Source organism: Pavona decussata, unplaced genomic scaffold (genome assembly GCF_977016875.1).
Source record: "Pavona decussata unplaced genomic scaffold, jaPavDecu1.1 SCAFFOLD_8, whole genome shotgun sequence".
NCBI classification, from domain to species: Eukaryota; Metazoa; Cnidaria; class Anthozoa; order Scleractinia; family Agariciidae; genus Pavona; species Pavona decussata.
Window position 1 is genome coordinate 1,670,001 of NW_028145431.1, and position 14,821 is coordinate 1,684,821.

Consider the following 14,821-nt stretch of genomic DNA (forward strand, 5'->3'; position numbering starts at 1 on the left):
AGTAGTGTTTTAAAGATGGCAGAAGTCTGTTTTGTTTGATCAACTTACTTGTTTCCCCATCACAGAGTCGACCTGGCTCTTCTGGAATACCTTTGAACACTGCAAAGCAATAACAGTAATTCAATAATTTTTAGTACAACAGGCTTGTGATTAAGAATTGGTTCATGCTTAGCGTGCGTATATCGAGTTATGGATGCACGCGGGAAGTTTGGAGAGCACAAGGGAAGCGAAAGAGTTCACCTCGAGCAACTCTAGCTTCTTGAGTGCTCTCCAAACTTCCCAAGTGCATCCATAACTCGATATACGCACAGCTAAAAGCATCAACCAATTCTTTTATATCATAGTGAAAATAAAGGTAATGATTCCTGGAAAACAGATTTTGTTCCCGATTAAATACAAAATTCTCTGTACAAAAAAAAAGGGCGAAAATGGTTTCTCATATCGGTTTAATCTTAACGTTTCATTAAACTTCAAGCTCTTATAAAAATATTTTGTCTCTCTGTAAAAGTTTTTTAATAACACAGCGCGCATGCTTCCCCCATCTGACTTGCACACGTCATCGGATGGACGCACGGCTGGTGTATGTTGAGAAATGTACCATGATGACGCCAATAGGAATTAGATTAGGATGCACACGCGCTATGTTATTATTTAAAATGGATTTGTTAATAGGTGTTCCTTGATACAGTACATGTCTAGGGCTATCAACAGTAGCCAGCAGTTCTCTAACTACATGTACTTAGAGTTTGAAGCCAACAAGAACTGCAGACTTTCTTTTGTTTACATTGACTGGCTACATTCCTTGTGGATCTATGCTGCTTCTCCAATGATTAATGACAGTTTGACAGTGATATATGAGAGGTCACCTTGGTGTTATCAACTATTATAATATTATAGTTGATAACGCCAACAAGCTCAAAACAGCCATGCAGATAGTCTCCACTAACTATTACAGAAAGAAATTTAATAAATATTTCTATTCAATTCCCAATTTAGCATCATTTAAACATCTCTACCGTAAGAAAAATTGCTCTTGTTGTCATTTCTGTTAGAGAAACCTCACAACTTGAACCATCAACAGAAAAACAAAACTATTTGAGTTACAAAAAGACCCATTCAATCAGGGTTGTCGGTAAGCGCCGGCTGCCGGCGAAATTCGCCGGCTGGGAAAGAGGTCATTGCCGGCTGAATTTTGGGTGCAAGCACTCGGTCAAAAGGGCAATGAACAGTTCTTTAGTTACCCACAAGCAATAGTTCGATTTAGAATAATATATTTTAAGTGAAAAGGTTGAATAAACTCCTGACTACCTTGAGTATCGATGCCATAAAGTAATTGAAATAAAGTCTTGTTTTGAGAACTTGTTTACCGTGTCCTCTTTCCGTTTTCTGCGTCCGCCATCTTGTCAACACGAAGCTTGGTAGCCCCCGCATTCAAGGCGTTGCGAAAGATTGGGAACGAGTTTGTTACCAGGTGTTTGTGTCAGATCGGAGAAAGAAGAAGTCTTTCTCTGTTGCATGACAGAGAAAAAAAAAGATGAAGGAACTTCTTCGTAATGTTTTAATACAGCTTTTAATTGGTTAAATTTTATTGCTTATAACATGTTTATGCTCATGAATAGCAAGAAGAACTGGGCAAACGGAGGAACAACTGAACAAACCAGAAACCAAAAACCAGTAACGTGAACGGTCCGCCGAGTGCTCGCCGGCGAAAACGAACGAACGAGAAACCGAGTGAACGAACCTGCGAAACTGGATGAACAGCTGAACGACCGAGTGGACAGCTCTTTTGTTTGCAGTTCTAAGCGTTTATAAGAATCGATTTTCTGATATTCTAGTGCAAACTTAAAAGCACTTATCTTTTCGGAATGAACTGAAAGCGATGTAGCTTGAATCGTTCTCATTACTTTAATGTTAAGTAAATGTTGAAAATCTTACGCACGTATTTTCATTTTTATTGTTAGAGTATACACGGCATTCATGAAAAACGGGTGTTAGTTAGATTAGATTAGTTGTAGTTAGGTTTTGAATTTTGTTTAGGAGAGTTAGGTTATTTCTAATTTTTATACTCCTGATGGATTTTATCGTGTTTAAATAAAGAACTATTCTTCTAGTGAGCTCACCAAAAAGAGAATTAAGAAAACAGCATAGATTGACAAACTGAAGTAAAACAAAGCACTGTCTACTCAGAAGCCAGGTCTGTCATTCTCCTTAGGGGCACAGTGAACAGACCTGGTAGAGAGTTCAAGGAACGCCAAACAACCAAAACCACACGAAGGAAATATGGAAACGTCAAAGCGAGGGAGAAAATTTTGAATAAATTCAGGGTGAATCTCTGTACCACACGTTTCAAACTGCGGCACCACAGCTGACCTTCTCTTTAATGGTTGTTTCTTTTTGCATTACAGAGCCCCTAGATTTCACCAGAGTGCACCAACTTGAATTAAAATTTTCAAAATTTCCTGCGGAGGCCCCCCAGACCCCCCTAATGGGAGGCTGCAACTTCCTCCCATACCTACCCCTCCGTCGGCTATGCCGACGGCAGAAGGCACTTCGCGCATTCTTTAGCAGGCTCAATTTCTCAGCTAACCGGCAGACAAATTTCTTAGCTACAACCCTGGGGTAGGTATGGGAGGAAGTTGCAGCCTCCCATTAGGGGGGTCTGGGGGGCCTGATATATGCTTTAATTGCATAGTCTGGTAGACTGTATTGGGACTTGAATATTAAATAATAAATCTTATACAATTAACATAGCACTCACAGTGTATGACAAGCTCAGAGTCTCTATTTAACTCATACAGTCTGATAGCTTCGTCAAGTTCTTCTTGGCATGATATGGTACAAGGATCACCTGGATGATGTTAAAATGAAAAAACAAATATAATTAATTAAACGAGTAAATAAACAATATAATAAATATTATTATAACCCTTCTATTATATAATTTCTTGCATGTACCTCAGTTAGTTGGCCTTATGTGCCTACTGGTGCGCGGAGATTTGATGATGCTGTACCTCAGTCTATGATGATGACCACTGACTGGTGGAGTGTAGCCTGGCAGTGGGTTAAGATGGCTAGGGCAACTACATTGAGTGCAACCCACTAAAGGCTGGTTTCCATATGATCGCGGATCGCAGATCGCAATAAGGTCTGTGATCATCTGCAATCAAATGGAAACCAGCCTTTAGATAGAACATGGTTCTATCTTCTGCGATCGTCTGCGATCGCGATCGCAGGATCGCTATCGATCGCAGAAGTAGTTTCCATATAATCGCAGACGATCGTAGACGATCGCAGACCTTATTGCGATCTGCGATCTGCGATCATATGGAAACCAGCCTTAAGACTTAAAAACTGACTAAAACATCCCCCCCCCCAAACAGGTAGTGGATTTTGCCTAGGCTTCTTGAAATATCAGCTTGCCAGCCAAGTAACATAATACCCAGACAAGTGACCTAGTATCTAGGCTCCTTTGCTGGCAAGCTACTAAGTGATATAACAATATTAAACCCATCGCCAGTAGACGAGCTTGGGAACTGGTGCTTGAGGTATTAGCTGGTTAAAAATTCAGTTTGTGTTGTTGGCAGTAAGAAGTCTGTGTTAAATAAGTTAATCAATCAAGTCATGTCTCAGTTTGGATAACTTAAAATTATCCAGGGAATAAAATCCATTTCCAGCAAATAAAATTCAGGCATTGTAGTTTCTAAATAATTGTCACAAATGGACTTCAGACATGTCTGATTATTTTAAAGCAATTTCTATTGTTCAACACTTGATAGTTTCTAAATTAAACCTCACACGTGGCTTTACATTTAATTTAATAGATACTAGAGCCCTGAGAGATCTTAACTCCGATGTTGTCGATTTCATTAAGCGTTTATCATAAGCACCATCTAGCAATTAGAAATTTGCAAGGCTTTTATCACTTCTCAACTTACAAGAAAAGAAAACAATGAAATTCATTTAGGGAGCTCGACCCTCTTTTGTTTTTGGTTGAAGAAAACATTTCAGATAAGCTTAAATTATTGGGACGCCAGTTCTAACATCACTCTGATCGAAAGAAAATAGAGATGTTTATTTATAAAACAATAACAGATGGACGATTCCTGTTAATTACTGAACCTCGGTGAGCCCAGCATGATTCGATATCATCATAAGAAGGCTCGTGAAATAACTAGAAACTAAAAGTGATGCGATCAGCATAGCATATCATTCATCTAAAAGTTTATTTCACGCAAAAAATTAATGGCGAATTGAACGACCCTCTCTAACTAACCTTCTTCGTCCAACCACTTCATCGTGAAATCCTCTTCATCGTGAAATTTGAAGATCTCTCTCATGTCAACGCAGAATTTTTCCATTGTGATTCGAGTTTCCATTGACAAAACCATAATCGTGCTGCGATGATGGAAAGAAATGTAAAACGGTAAATGGAAGTGCAAGAAGCGTATCAGCTATACGGCAAACGCCGCAAAAGAGCTAGACTGAATCCTTACCCATTGAAAGCCGCTTTAACGGCCACCGAGTCCACGGAATTCATGGCTGGCATAGATTACAGCGAAATAAGTAATCAAACTCCTCAAGGTAGACTCTTTTGCGGTACAATAATCATAGAATTGGGTTGTGACTACCTTGAATTTCCTGCAAACACATCTCCTTGGAATTTATGATCGATCACGTGACATTCCAAAGCCGCGAAGTATTCGCGGGACACGTCACGTACTCTAACATAACGGAACAGCCACCCGTGATAATTATAAATCTTTACAACTTTGGCCTGTACCTTACGTTTGTTTAAAATTTGTCTTACCCTTCAAAAATTGCCTTCAAGTTGATGGGTGGATACAAGCTTAGATCCTGATAATCATCTGCTTCTGGGACGAACTCCTCCCCATACCACTCCTCAGGGGCATCTTGTTCGTCCTTTTCACGGAAGCCAGTCAGGACGCATGGATCCGTTCCTTTAAATTTTGATAAAACATGGATGATATGGCGAATAGAGATATTTGTAACTTTATTTTTGAAATGTAATACTACAAATTGTAATCTTGTTATTTCCAATAAAGATTTGCATTAAAAAAAAAATGGATGATATGGCGAATACCAACCTAAAGCTAGATAGTTTTGCTAAATTTTTTACCTGAGAATCGTCAGAAACGTGATGGTGTTAATGATTATGTCGAGTGATGATAATGATGATGATAATGACAATAATAACGATAATTGTTACGACGACTATGATAATGATAATGATAATGATGATGATGGTGACGGTGACGGTGATGGTAGTGGTAATAATGATGATGATGATGATGATGATGATGATGATGATGATGGTAGTGGTGGTGGTCATGGTGAAGCGAAAACTAACGAGTTTACGGCCACACTGAGTCTCGGAGTATACACTTGTCACATTTTGTGGTGAGTCGCCCGCGAGGTGATAAGTGACTCCCGACGAACCGGAGAGGCGGCACGTGCACGCGGCAAGGGCGATTTTCAAAATTGCCGCCAAATCAAGTTAGTACTGAAGAGTGCCAAATGTCATTATGATCATAGCCTGCTTACGAAGCACTGCCCGCAAAGTCATACGTCACTATCGGTCAGTTGAGTTCCGAGTCTCGGTTTAGTGGAATCCCAAAAAAGATTTGTTTTGTTTCCCATCCCTTCATTACCTTCCAAACATTCAGCTGTGATGTCATCAGTATCAGCATCGTCGGATGAGGTGGAGACTGGGTACACATTCTTCCCAATTGACGTCATACCAACTGGTAAACAGCCTAAACTGAGTTCAGCCATTGTAAATTCCTGGCTCAAAAATACAATTGAATTGAAATACCGTTTCTATATCTACTTAAAAACTGGTTAGCAAGAAATTGAGAAAAATACAGTTACAGGTGGCAACGTGAATGAGCGCCAATGATACTCAATAACTTTCGGTTGGCAGGTTTTATTTTGAGAAAAATATTTGTGCGTTTAAATTACAAAAAAAAGTCGCGCTTCTCATTCATGTCAATCGCATCAAATTTGATGACTCACAGCAGATTCAGTTTTGGAGATTTCAAAGTTTGCCTCAGTTTTACAAGATTTAGAAGAAACCTGAATTATTAAAACACCACAGATAATTTGTAATTTATTGCGTTAAAGTCCGATGGAAAGAATCTAATCATACAGTTGTAGCTCAATCACGGGCTGAAAATACACTGTCTAATAACAAATTTGGTCACCGAAAATGTAACGCTTTGTTCCTTGCCCGATGAAAACGTATCTTTCTTTGTAAGCTTGCGTGCGTGCTACAGTCGGCCGAAAAGTCAAAAATGATAATAATTAGGAATTTCGTCGGATAGAAGTCCGCAAATCAGCGTTCCGGAACTACGGAGTCCTACATATGCAACTGAATTTATCTGGAATTATCAAGCACGCAACAGTGAATACCAGAAGAATATTTGTTGACAACAACAGGTGAATATTGCATTCAACAATTGGGTCCTATATTAATTTATACTTCAAAAATTATTCGTTTTCGAAATTAAATTGTAAAACTTAGTTATTTTAAGGAACATACCTGAATCAGTTGAACGAGGACACGAATTATGATTTGACGTCTATGACCAACCTTCGACTCAAGTTTCAACACTGGACAAGTGTGTTATCTGAGAAGCGTGTTAAATTTTGAATGAATTATAAATACTGGAAGCATAATAAACCAAAATAGTTATTACATCACACAATGTGACTATGATTTGACTTTCAAATTAACTGAATACCTTTATGTGGTCATTATATGATTCGTTTTATGAATAACTAAATTATTAATGTATATATTGAGTAATTTGGCTTATGCTTGATTGGCCGACAAATTAAAAACTCAAAACAACTTTTCATCAATGTATCACTATATTTTAAGATACTAGTGAGTATAAACTTTGAGCTTATGAAACTTGCTGGATAACGTAAGTATTAAATCAAGTTTAGATAAACAACGCCGGGCACTGATTTTAAGGCTATCATCTGGCCATAAAAAAATGTTTCGCTTTCCATCTGGCGACCCACCCAATTTTTCAAAAAGTCGAGAGAAAAAAAAACAGGTTGCCGATTACAATTAATCACCTGCCACCAAGATCCCTTTACTCGATTTTTTTCAACTGAGTATCTCAAACTCATTAATGATTCATCAAGCCAAAACAAAGCAAATCACTGCGTGAAGGAGGTCTAGAAATGTGATCTTAATTATCATAAAATTTTGTGAACTTTTGCTTCGAATTTCTCCAAGAATTATCAATAGTTTGAGAAGCTATATCAAACACTCGAAAGAGGGTTTCCTCCTATTTCCAAACACCTCGAAGCGCCTCGTTTTTCCAACCTACTTCTCGGTGTTTGGAAATCGGAGGAAACACTCTTCCTCGAGTTTGATATGTTACTTAATATGTTTTTTATTGTGAAATTGGCATCTAAATCTCCTTTCAGTAACGTTGTCTTCGAATACCTTTAAAAGTTCGGTACTGGCAGTCACAGGGAAGCTATACGTAACACTGACTTGGAATCAGAGTTATATATCGTTTGCCAGTTTTTCCTTCCTGGGCTTTTTAAAACCCACCCGCGGACTCACCCATTTTGTCCATCCCTATCAGATTAGTATTTAATGTGTCATCGTCCCCCTCCCCCACTCTCTCTCTCTCTCTCTCTCTCTCTCTCTCTCTCTCTCTCTCTCTCTCTCTCTCTCTCTCTCTCTCTCTCTCTCTCTCTCTCTCTCTCTCTCTCTCTCTCTCTCTCTCTCTCTCTCTCTCTCTCTCTCTCTCTCTCTCGTGAAAGTGGGTCAATTAGGCCGGTAAAAAAAAAAAAGAAAGAAAATCCGGGGCAAAAAACATATTGAATGATTAATCTGTATTCCCCGGGCATTTAGATCGCAATACACTCAGTTAGACGGGCTCAGGTCGCCAGCTGCCTTGGCCCTCTCATGTTCTGCAAGGATTTTCCTTTTTCTCGATCGGACTATCAAGGTCTTCTATTATTTGGGTGGAAAATTAATTTTCAAACAGTTTTGCGCAGGGGCGCAGGAAGATGCTTTTTTTCAGCTCCAAGAATCGGACCTGATTGGCTACGGATACCCAGAACCAACGATAACAGGTTCCGTATGAACAAGAGACCAATCCCGGCTCGATTGTTGTACGGGGTCAATTTGGAACCGTTCTCGGTAAATTAAACTGAGCTATCCCTGGCCAGACTAACTCATATACTCGGCCCTAAGTAACATTAATTCTTGAAGTTTGCTGCTTATCAGCGCATCGCAAAAGTTATACTATAATTATATTCACACTGTAAAAGGAAAATCTGCGAGGAAACTATACGGCGTGTGGGGTCTCGTATTAAGGAAAAGTATGTTGATATGTGTTGATGATTCCACTGTCATTTTCTATTCGTGTTAGTCTAAAGCTAATCTCTAATCAATCTCTTTCAATCTTTTATCTTATTTATTTATTTGCTTTTTTATGATCAGTTTCACTTGCTATAGTTTGTCTTAATGATACTACCACAAATCATACGCTATGTCGCGAGCCTCTGGACGGTCCTTAAATATTACTGAAATATCATGCAACCAGAAAAAGCCTGATACTCAGGTTATCAACCAGTTGAATATTTTTTTTCTCTCTCACCCCTTATTTTATTATTTTACCTTTCGAATTTGGGGGAACTATTTTCGGAGGGGTTTATTTTATTGTCAGTTAATTCACTGACACATTTAAACCAAGCAGTACTCGTATTTTGACAAGAAATTCGTTCTTCCCAGTCGCCGGGGCTTTGCTTTAAGTGTTGGTTTGAACGAAAGTGAATGCTGTACGAATCGCAACTTAAAGCGCCAGTAAAAAATCTAGTGTCATGGAATCTCATCACACAAAATCACCCCAACACAGAGTCAGGAAAGAGCACTGGAGACGAATATCCATTGAGCGCCATTTGGGAAGCGGGAAAAACGCCCCTATAAAAACACCGACATTCGTATACACCATCCTTTTCGTTATCAATGGAGTCGTTTCTTTTGTGTTCACTTGTCGCCTTTTGTTTTTACTCGTTTCTTTCAATCAACCCTAATCATACCTGTCATTTCATAAAATTTCTTTGTAAAGGTTACCGAATTGTCTTGGTTTTCTTGGATTACGCTTGGCGTCACTTGCAAGCCGTCCTTATTCTTGACCAGGCAGGGCACACCGGTAGACGTAAATGACACTCTGCGTCAAAAGACTTAAGCCGCGGAATCTGTGGTGGAATTACATGATTCGCGTCCTACCGTCCCAGTGATGTTTGCTGTGGACTCGATTAACGCAACACATGACGTGGTTTCCGGCTGGATCTTCAGTTGCAAAGAGAACAGAAGGACGGTTCTCTAAATCAGTAACAAAACGTACTGGAAACGTGCAGCCCGTAGGCTGCCCCACTGGTCTCTTCGTTTGTCTCTAGGAATCGCGATCGCCAGCACATCTCATGTGACAGCCTCGAGCGTGATGCACAACAGCAGGTTTTCTTTTAAGAGTTTCTATAAAATAAAAAAGTGTGTTTTTGTTCGATCTTGTGTTGATTCAGTTGCATGGCCAAATTCTTGTTGATAGTTTTAATTGGATGTTCTTTGCTCGTGTGAACAGTGACTAAGTTTTCCTTGTGGCATACAAAAACAGACAACCATAAAACAGCTAGAGCTAAAACATGCTGTTGTGCATCACGTTGAAAAGAACGAATATACTGTGGACAGTACGTACAGGAAAAAATGGCAAACTAGCGTGTGCTTTCCATTTGTCCGAACTGACTGGCTAAAGACTGGTTATTCTGCTGAATAAAAACACAATTTTCAAGAACTGGCTCCGGTGCTAGACCTTCAAGCTCCGTCAAAATGGGGCAAACCTTTTCCAAATTCTGCATTATGAAGAATCTTTAGAGCTAACTCTTTAAAATTTCTCGTTCTATTTTCACACTGATTGGCCAAGCTGGTCAGTTCTGGCAAATGGAAAGCACTCTAGTATAGAAGGAAAAATCAGCGCTTTGAATAACAATAAAAAAGATTGGGAAGAAAGAGTACTCGGAGATATTAGTGACGGGGAGCCGCGAAGACCTTCATGGAATTTTGAGATTGGCGATAAGGAGCTATTTTGGTTTTAGAAATTTTCTGGCGAACTATATTTTGGACAAAACATGTTGGTAGCGACCTCTATCTTGGGCTTTATGCATAAAATTATGAACCCTTTTCCGTTAAGTACTGGGAAGTTGGACGTTTGGGGGATTAAATTTTAGTACGTTCGCAAAAAGGACCCGTCACTAATATACCTGAGTACCCACTCAACAACATTGCTCCATGGCGAAACAACATTGCTCCATGGTGAACATACTGGTAACTGCCGACCCTACAATATGGGTACCCATAGACCAATATTGGTCAACATAAGCACGCATGAACCAATATTGGCAAATATGGGTACCCATGAACTAATATTGGTCAATATAGGAACCCAAGAAAACGTATTGGCAAATATAGGTATCCAGACAGCAATATTGGAAAATATGGAAAGCCATACACCAATATAGACCATTATTGGTACCCAGGGACCAATATTGGCCAATACGGGTAGCAAAAAAACAGTATTGGGCAATATAGGCAACAAAGACCAATATTGCCCAATATGATACCCAGAGACCAATATTGGCCAATATAGGTACCTAGCCACCAATATTGGCCAATAATGAAAGCCAGGGACGTACCAATATTGGTTAATATAGGTATTAGAAGACCCATATGGGCCAATATGGCTACCCAGGGACCAATGTTGGCCAATATAGGTACCTTGGCACCAATAATGGCCAATATAGGTAGTAAAGGAGCCATATTGGCCAATATGTGTACCCAGGGACAAATGTTGGCCAATATAGGTACCCAGGCACCACTATGACAAATATTGGTACCCAAGGGACCCATGTTGGCCAATGTAGGTAAAAGGGAAGCCATATAGGCCAATATGGGTACCCAGGCACCAATATTGGCACATATTGGTACCCAGGGACCAATATTGGCCAATATAGGGACACAGGCACCAATATTGGCCAATATTGGTACCAACGGACCCATATTGGCCAATATAGGTAGTAGGGAAGCCATATTGGCCAATATGGCTCCCCTACTTACCTGTATTGGACCAATGTTGGCCAATATGGGTACCCAGGGACCCATGTTGGCCAATATAGGTACACAGGAACCAATATTGGTGTCCACCGACCCATATTGGCCAATATAGGTGCTAGGGGACCCATATTGGCCAATATGGGTACCGTGGGACCAATGCTGGCCAATATAGGTACCCAGGGACCAATGCTGGTTAATATAGGTACCCAAGGACCCATATTGGCCAATATAGGTAGTAGTGGACCCATATTGGCCAATATGGGTAACCAGGCGCCAATATTGGCCAATAGAGGTACTCATGGACCTTTATTGGCCAATATTGGTCCACGGATACCCATATTGGCCAATATTGGTCCATGGGTACCCATATTGTCCAATACTGGTCCATTAGTTCCCATATTGGCCAATATTGGTCCCTGGATACCTATATTGGCCAATATTGGTTCACGGATACCCATATTGGCCAATATTGGTCCCTGGGTACCCATATTGGCCAATATTGGTCCCTGGATACCTATATTGGCCAATAATGGTCCCTGGGTACCCATATTGGCCAGTATTGATCACTGGGTACCTATATTGGCCAATGTTGGTTCTTGGGTACCCACATTGGCCAATATTGGTTCCTGGGTACCCACATTGGACAATATTGGTCCACGGGTATCCATATTGGCCAATATTGGTCACTGGGTACCCATATTGGCCAACATGGGTCTTCGGATACCTATATTGGCCGATATTGGTGGCATGGTACCCATATTGGCCAATACGTTTCCATGGCTGCCTATATTGACCAATACCATTTCATGTGTACCCATATTGGTCAGTATATCCATATATGCCAATATTGGTTCATGCGTGCCTATGTTGGCCAATATTGGTCCATGGGTACCCATATTGTAGGTTCGACAATTACCAGTATGGGTCACCATGGAGCAATGTTGGCTGCTCTTGTGCGGGTACTCAGGTATATTAGTGACGGGTGGCTTGTTGCAAACGTACTAAAAGTGAATCCCCAAAACGTTCAACTTCCCACCACTTAACAGGAAAGGGTTCATAATTTCCTGCATAAAGCCCAAGATAGAGGTCGCTACCAACATGTTTTGTCCAAAATATAGTTCGCCAGAAAATTTTTAAAACCAAAATAGTTCCTTATCGCCAATTTCGAGCTCGATCCCATGAATGTCTTCGTGAATCCCGGTCACTAATATCTCCGAGTACTCTTTTTTTCCAATCTTTTTTATTGTTATTCAAAGCGCTGATTTTTCCTTCTATACTAGAGTGCTTTCCATTTGCCAGAACTGACCAGCTTGGCCAATCAGTGTGAAAATAGAACGAGGAATTTTGAAGAGTTAGCTCTAAAGATTCTTCATAATGCAGAATTTGGAAAAAGTTTGCCCCATTTTGACGGAGCTTGAAGGTCTAGCACCGGAGCCAGTTCTTGAAAATTGTGTTTTTATTCAGCAGAATAACCAGTCTTTAGCCAGTCAGTTCGGACAAATGGAAAGCACACGCTAGTTTGCCATTTTTTCCTGTAGGTACTGTCCATAGTATATTCGTTCTTTTTAACGTGATGCACAACAGCATGTTTTAGCTCTAGCTGTTTTATGGTTGTCTGTTTTTGTATGCCACAAGGAAAACGTAGTCACTGTTCACACGAGCAAAGAACATCCAATTAAAACTATCAACAAGAATTTGGCCATGCAACTGAAGCAACACAAGATCGAACAAAAACACACTTTTTTATTTTATAGAAACTCTTAAAAGAAAACCTGCTGTTGTGCATCACGCTCGAGGCTGTCACATGAGATGTGCTGGCGATCGCGATTCCTAGAGACAAACGAAGAGACCAGTGAGGCAGCCTACGGGCTGCAGGTTTCCAGTACGTTTTATTATTTAGAGAACCGTCCTTCTGTTCTCTTTGCAACTGAAGATCCAGCCGGAAACCACGTCATGTGCTGCGTTAATCGAGTCCACAGCAAACATCACTGGGACGGTAGGACGCGAATCATGTAATTCCACCACAGATTCCGCGGCTTAAGTCTTTTGACGCAGAGTGTCATTTACGTCTACCGGTGTGCCTGCCTGGTCAAGAACAAGGACGGCTTGCAAGTGACGCCAAGCGTAATCCAAGAAAACCAAGACCGTTAGCCTGCAATGTACATTGTGACATACTCATCATTGAACCTATAAAGCTGGATAACAACAACAACAACAACAACAACAACAACAACAACAACAACAACAAATACTTATCTTTCTTTGATATATTGAATCACGGAAGGCCGGCGAACGCGATGGATTCACTGGTGACTTTCAACTTTGCGAATCGAGCATCACTCACTTTCGTTCACAAATGAAGATCTGAGTTAACTGTCAATCTGAATGAATAACTTTTCAAACTCGAATACTGCTAAATTTGAATTTGAAATATGCTAAAAACTTCATAGTTTGTGCATTCCGACACGCCATTCAGGCTAATTTGCGTTTTTTATTTATAGTGTTAGTCGAACAATTAGTGTAAACATAGTTTGTCCAATCATTAGTAATAATTCGGTAACCTTTACAAAGGAAACTTATGGAATGAAAGGTATGATTAGGGTTGATTGAAAGAAACGAGTAAAAACAAAAGGCGACAAAAGAACACAAAAGAAACGACTCTATTGATAAAGAAAAGGATGGTGTAATACGAATCTGCTATTATAATGGGGGCTTTTTCCCGCCACCCGTCTTTAAAGAGGCGCTCAATGGATACTCGTCCCCAGAGCTCTATCCTGATTCTGTGTTGGTGCGATTTTGTGTGATGAGATTCCACGACACAAGATTTTTTACTGGCACATTAATTTGCTAATCGTGCAACATTCACTTTCGTTCAAAACACTACCTGAACGAAAAGCCTTAACTACAACTGGGAAGAACGAATTATTAAGACCGAATACTGCTTGATTTGAATGTGTTAGTAGAAACCTTTCACTTTTCTTGCATTTTAATTTCTACACGTCATGCTAACTTCTCCTTTTATTGGTGATTTTCTTTCTTTGTCTACAGCAGTGCATCGACTGTGCTTTAAATTTACCATCAGATGAGAGGCAATGCTTGGTTCAAGCTAAACAAGGTGTTTATGCCATAAAAGGTCATGGCATTTAAGACAAAAAGCATGAGTGTGTTTTTTTTATTTCATAAAATGTCTTCAGAGGCAGCTTTCCGTGCAGGGGTGAAAACAAAACGTCCAATTAGAAACCCTGTCTGTATACGGGAGATCCCTGTGAGGGGTGTGCGGAGTTTGCTCCCCCCCCCCCCCCGCCTCCCCGACAAAAAATTCTAGATACGGCCCTGAATCAAAACGAGTCTTGATTATTTCTTTCAGTACATGTGACTGCCATTTGACAAGGAGCGGCTATCACTTATAAAGATGATAGTAGAGCCTTCTATTGTCGTTTCCGTTTTCTTTTTTATAAAAATTTTCCTCCTGTTTTCTTTTTAAAAATAGAAGTAAACGGAAATGACAAAGAAAAATCTCCGCTAGGAGGGATACTTTATGATGTATACATACTCTTTGGAAGGAAGAAGGCAATGAATTGGAAACTTTTGAAACGAACTCGGTCTTTCGTGCCAGGGGAAAAGAAACATTCAGAGATGACCTTTCTTGACAGGGATGTAAGA

General features: G+C 40.1%; 1 protein-coding gene across 2 annotated transcripts in view; it reads right to left on the reverse strand.

The window, feature by feature from the left end:
• The window catches only part of LOC146488818 (protein kinase C iota type-like), a 21,783-nt gene extending 15,195 nt beyond the window's left edge, over positions 1-6,588 (reverse strand). The window contains exons 1-6 of one of the 2 annotated variants that reach the window (XM_085113924.1): positions 6,556-6,588; positions 5,670-5,799; positions 4,808-4,958; positions 4,274-4,395; positions 2,759-2,848; positions 49-99 (exon numbers count right to left, since the gene is read on the reverse strand). In XM_085113924.1, the coding sequence (XP_084970050.1) occupies positions 49-99; positions 2,759-2,848; positions 4,274-4,395; positions 4,808-4,958; positions 5,670-5,793 (538 nt within the window). In that variant the 5' untranslated portion in view covers positions 5,794-5,799; positions 6,556-6,588. Of the gene's footprint in view, positions 1-48; positions 100-2,758; positions 2,849-4,273; positions 4,396-4,493; positions 4,678-4,807; positions 4,959-5,669; positions 5,800-6,555 lie in introns of those variants that run through there. The other variant, XM_085113931.1, reaches the window with a different exon arrangement.
• Between the last annotated feature and the right edge of the window lie 8,233 nt (positions 6,589-14,821).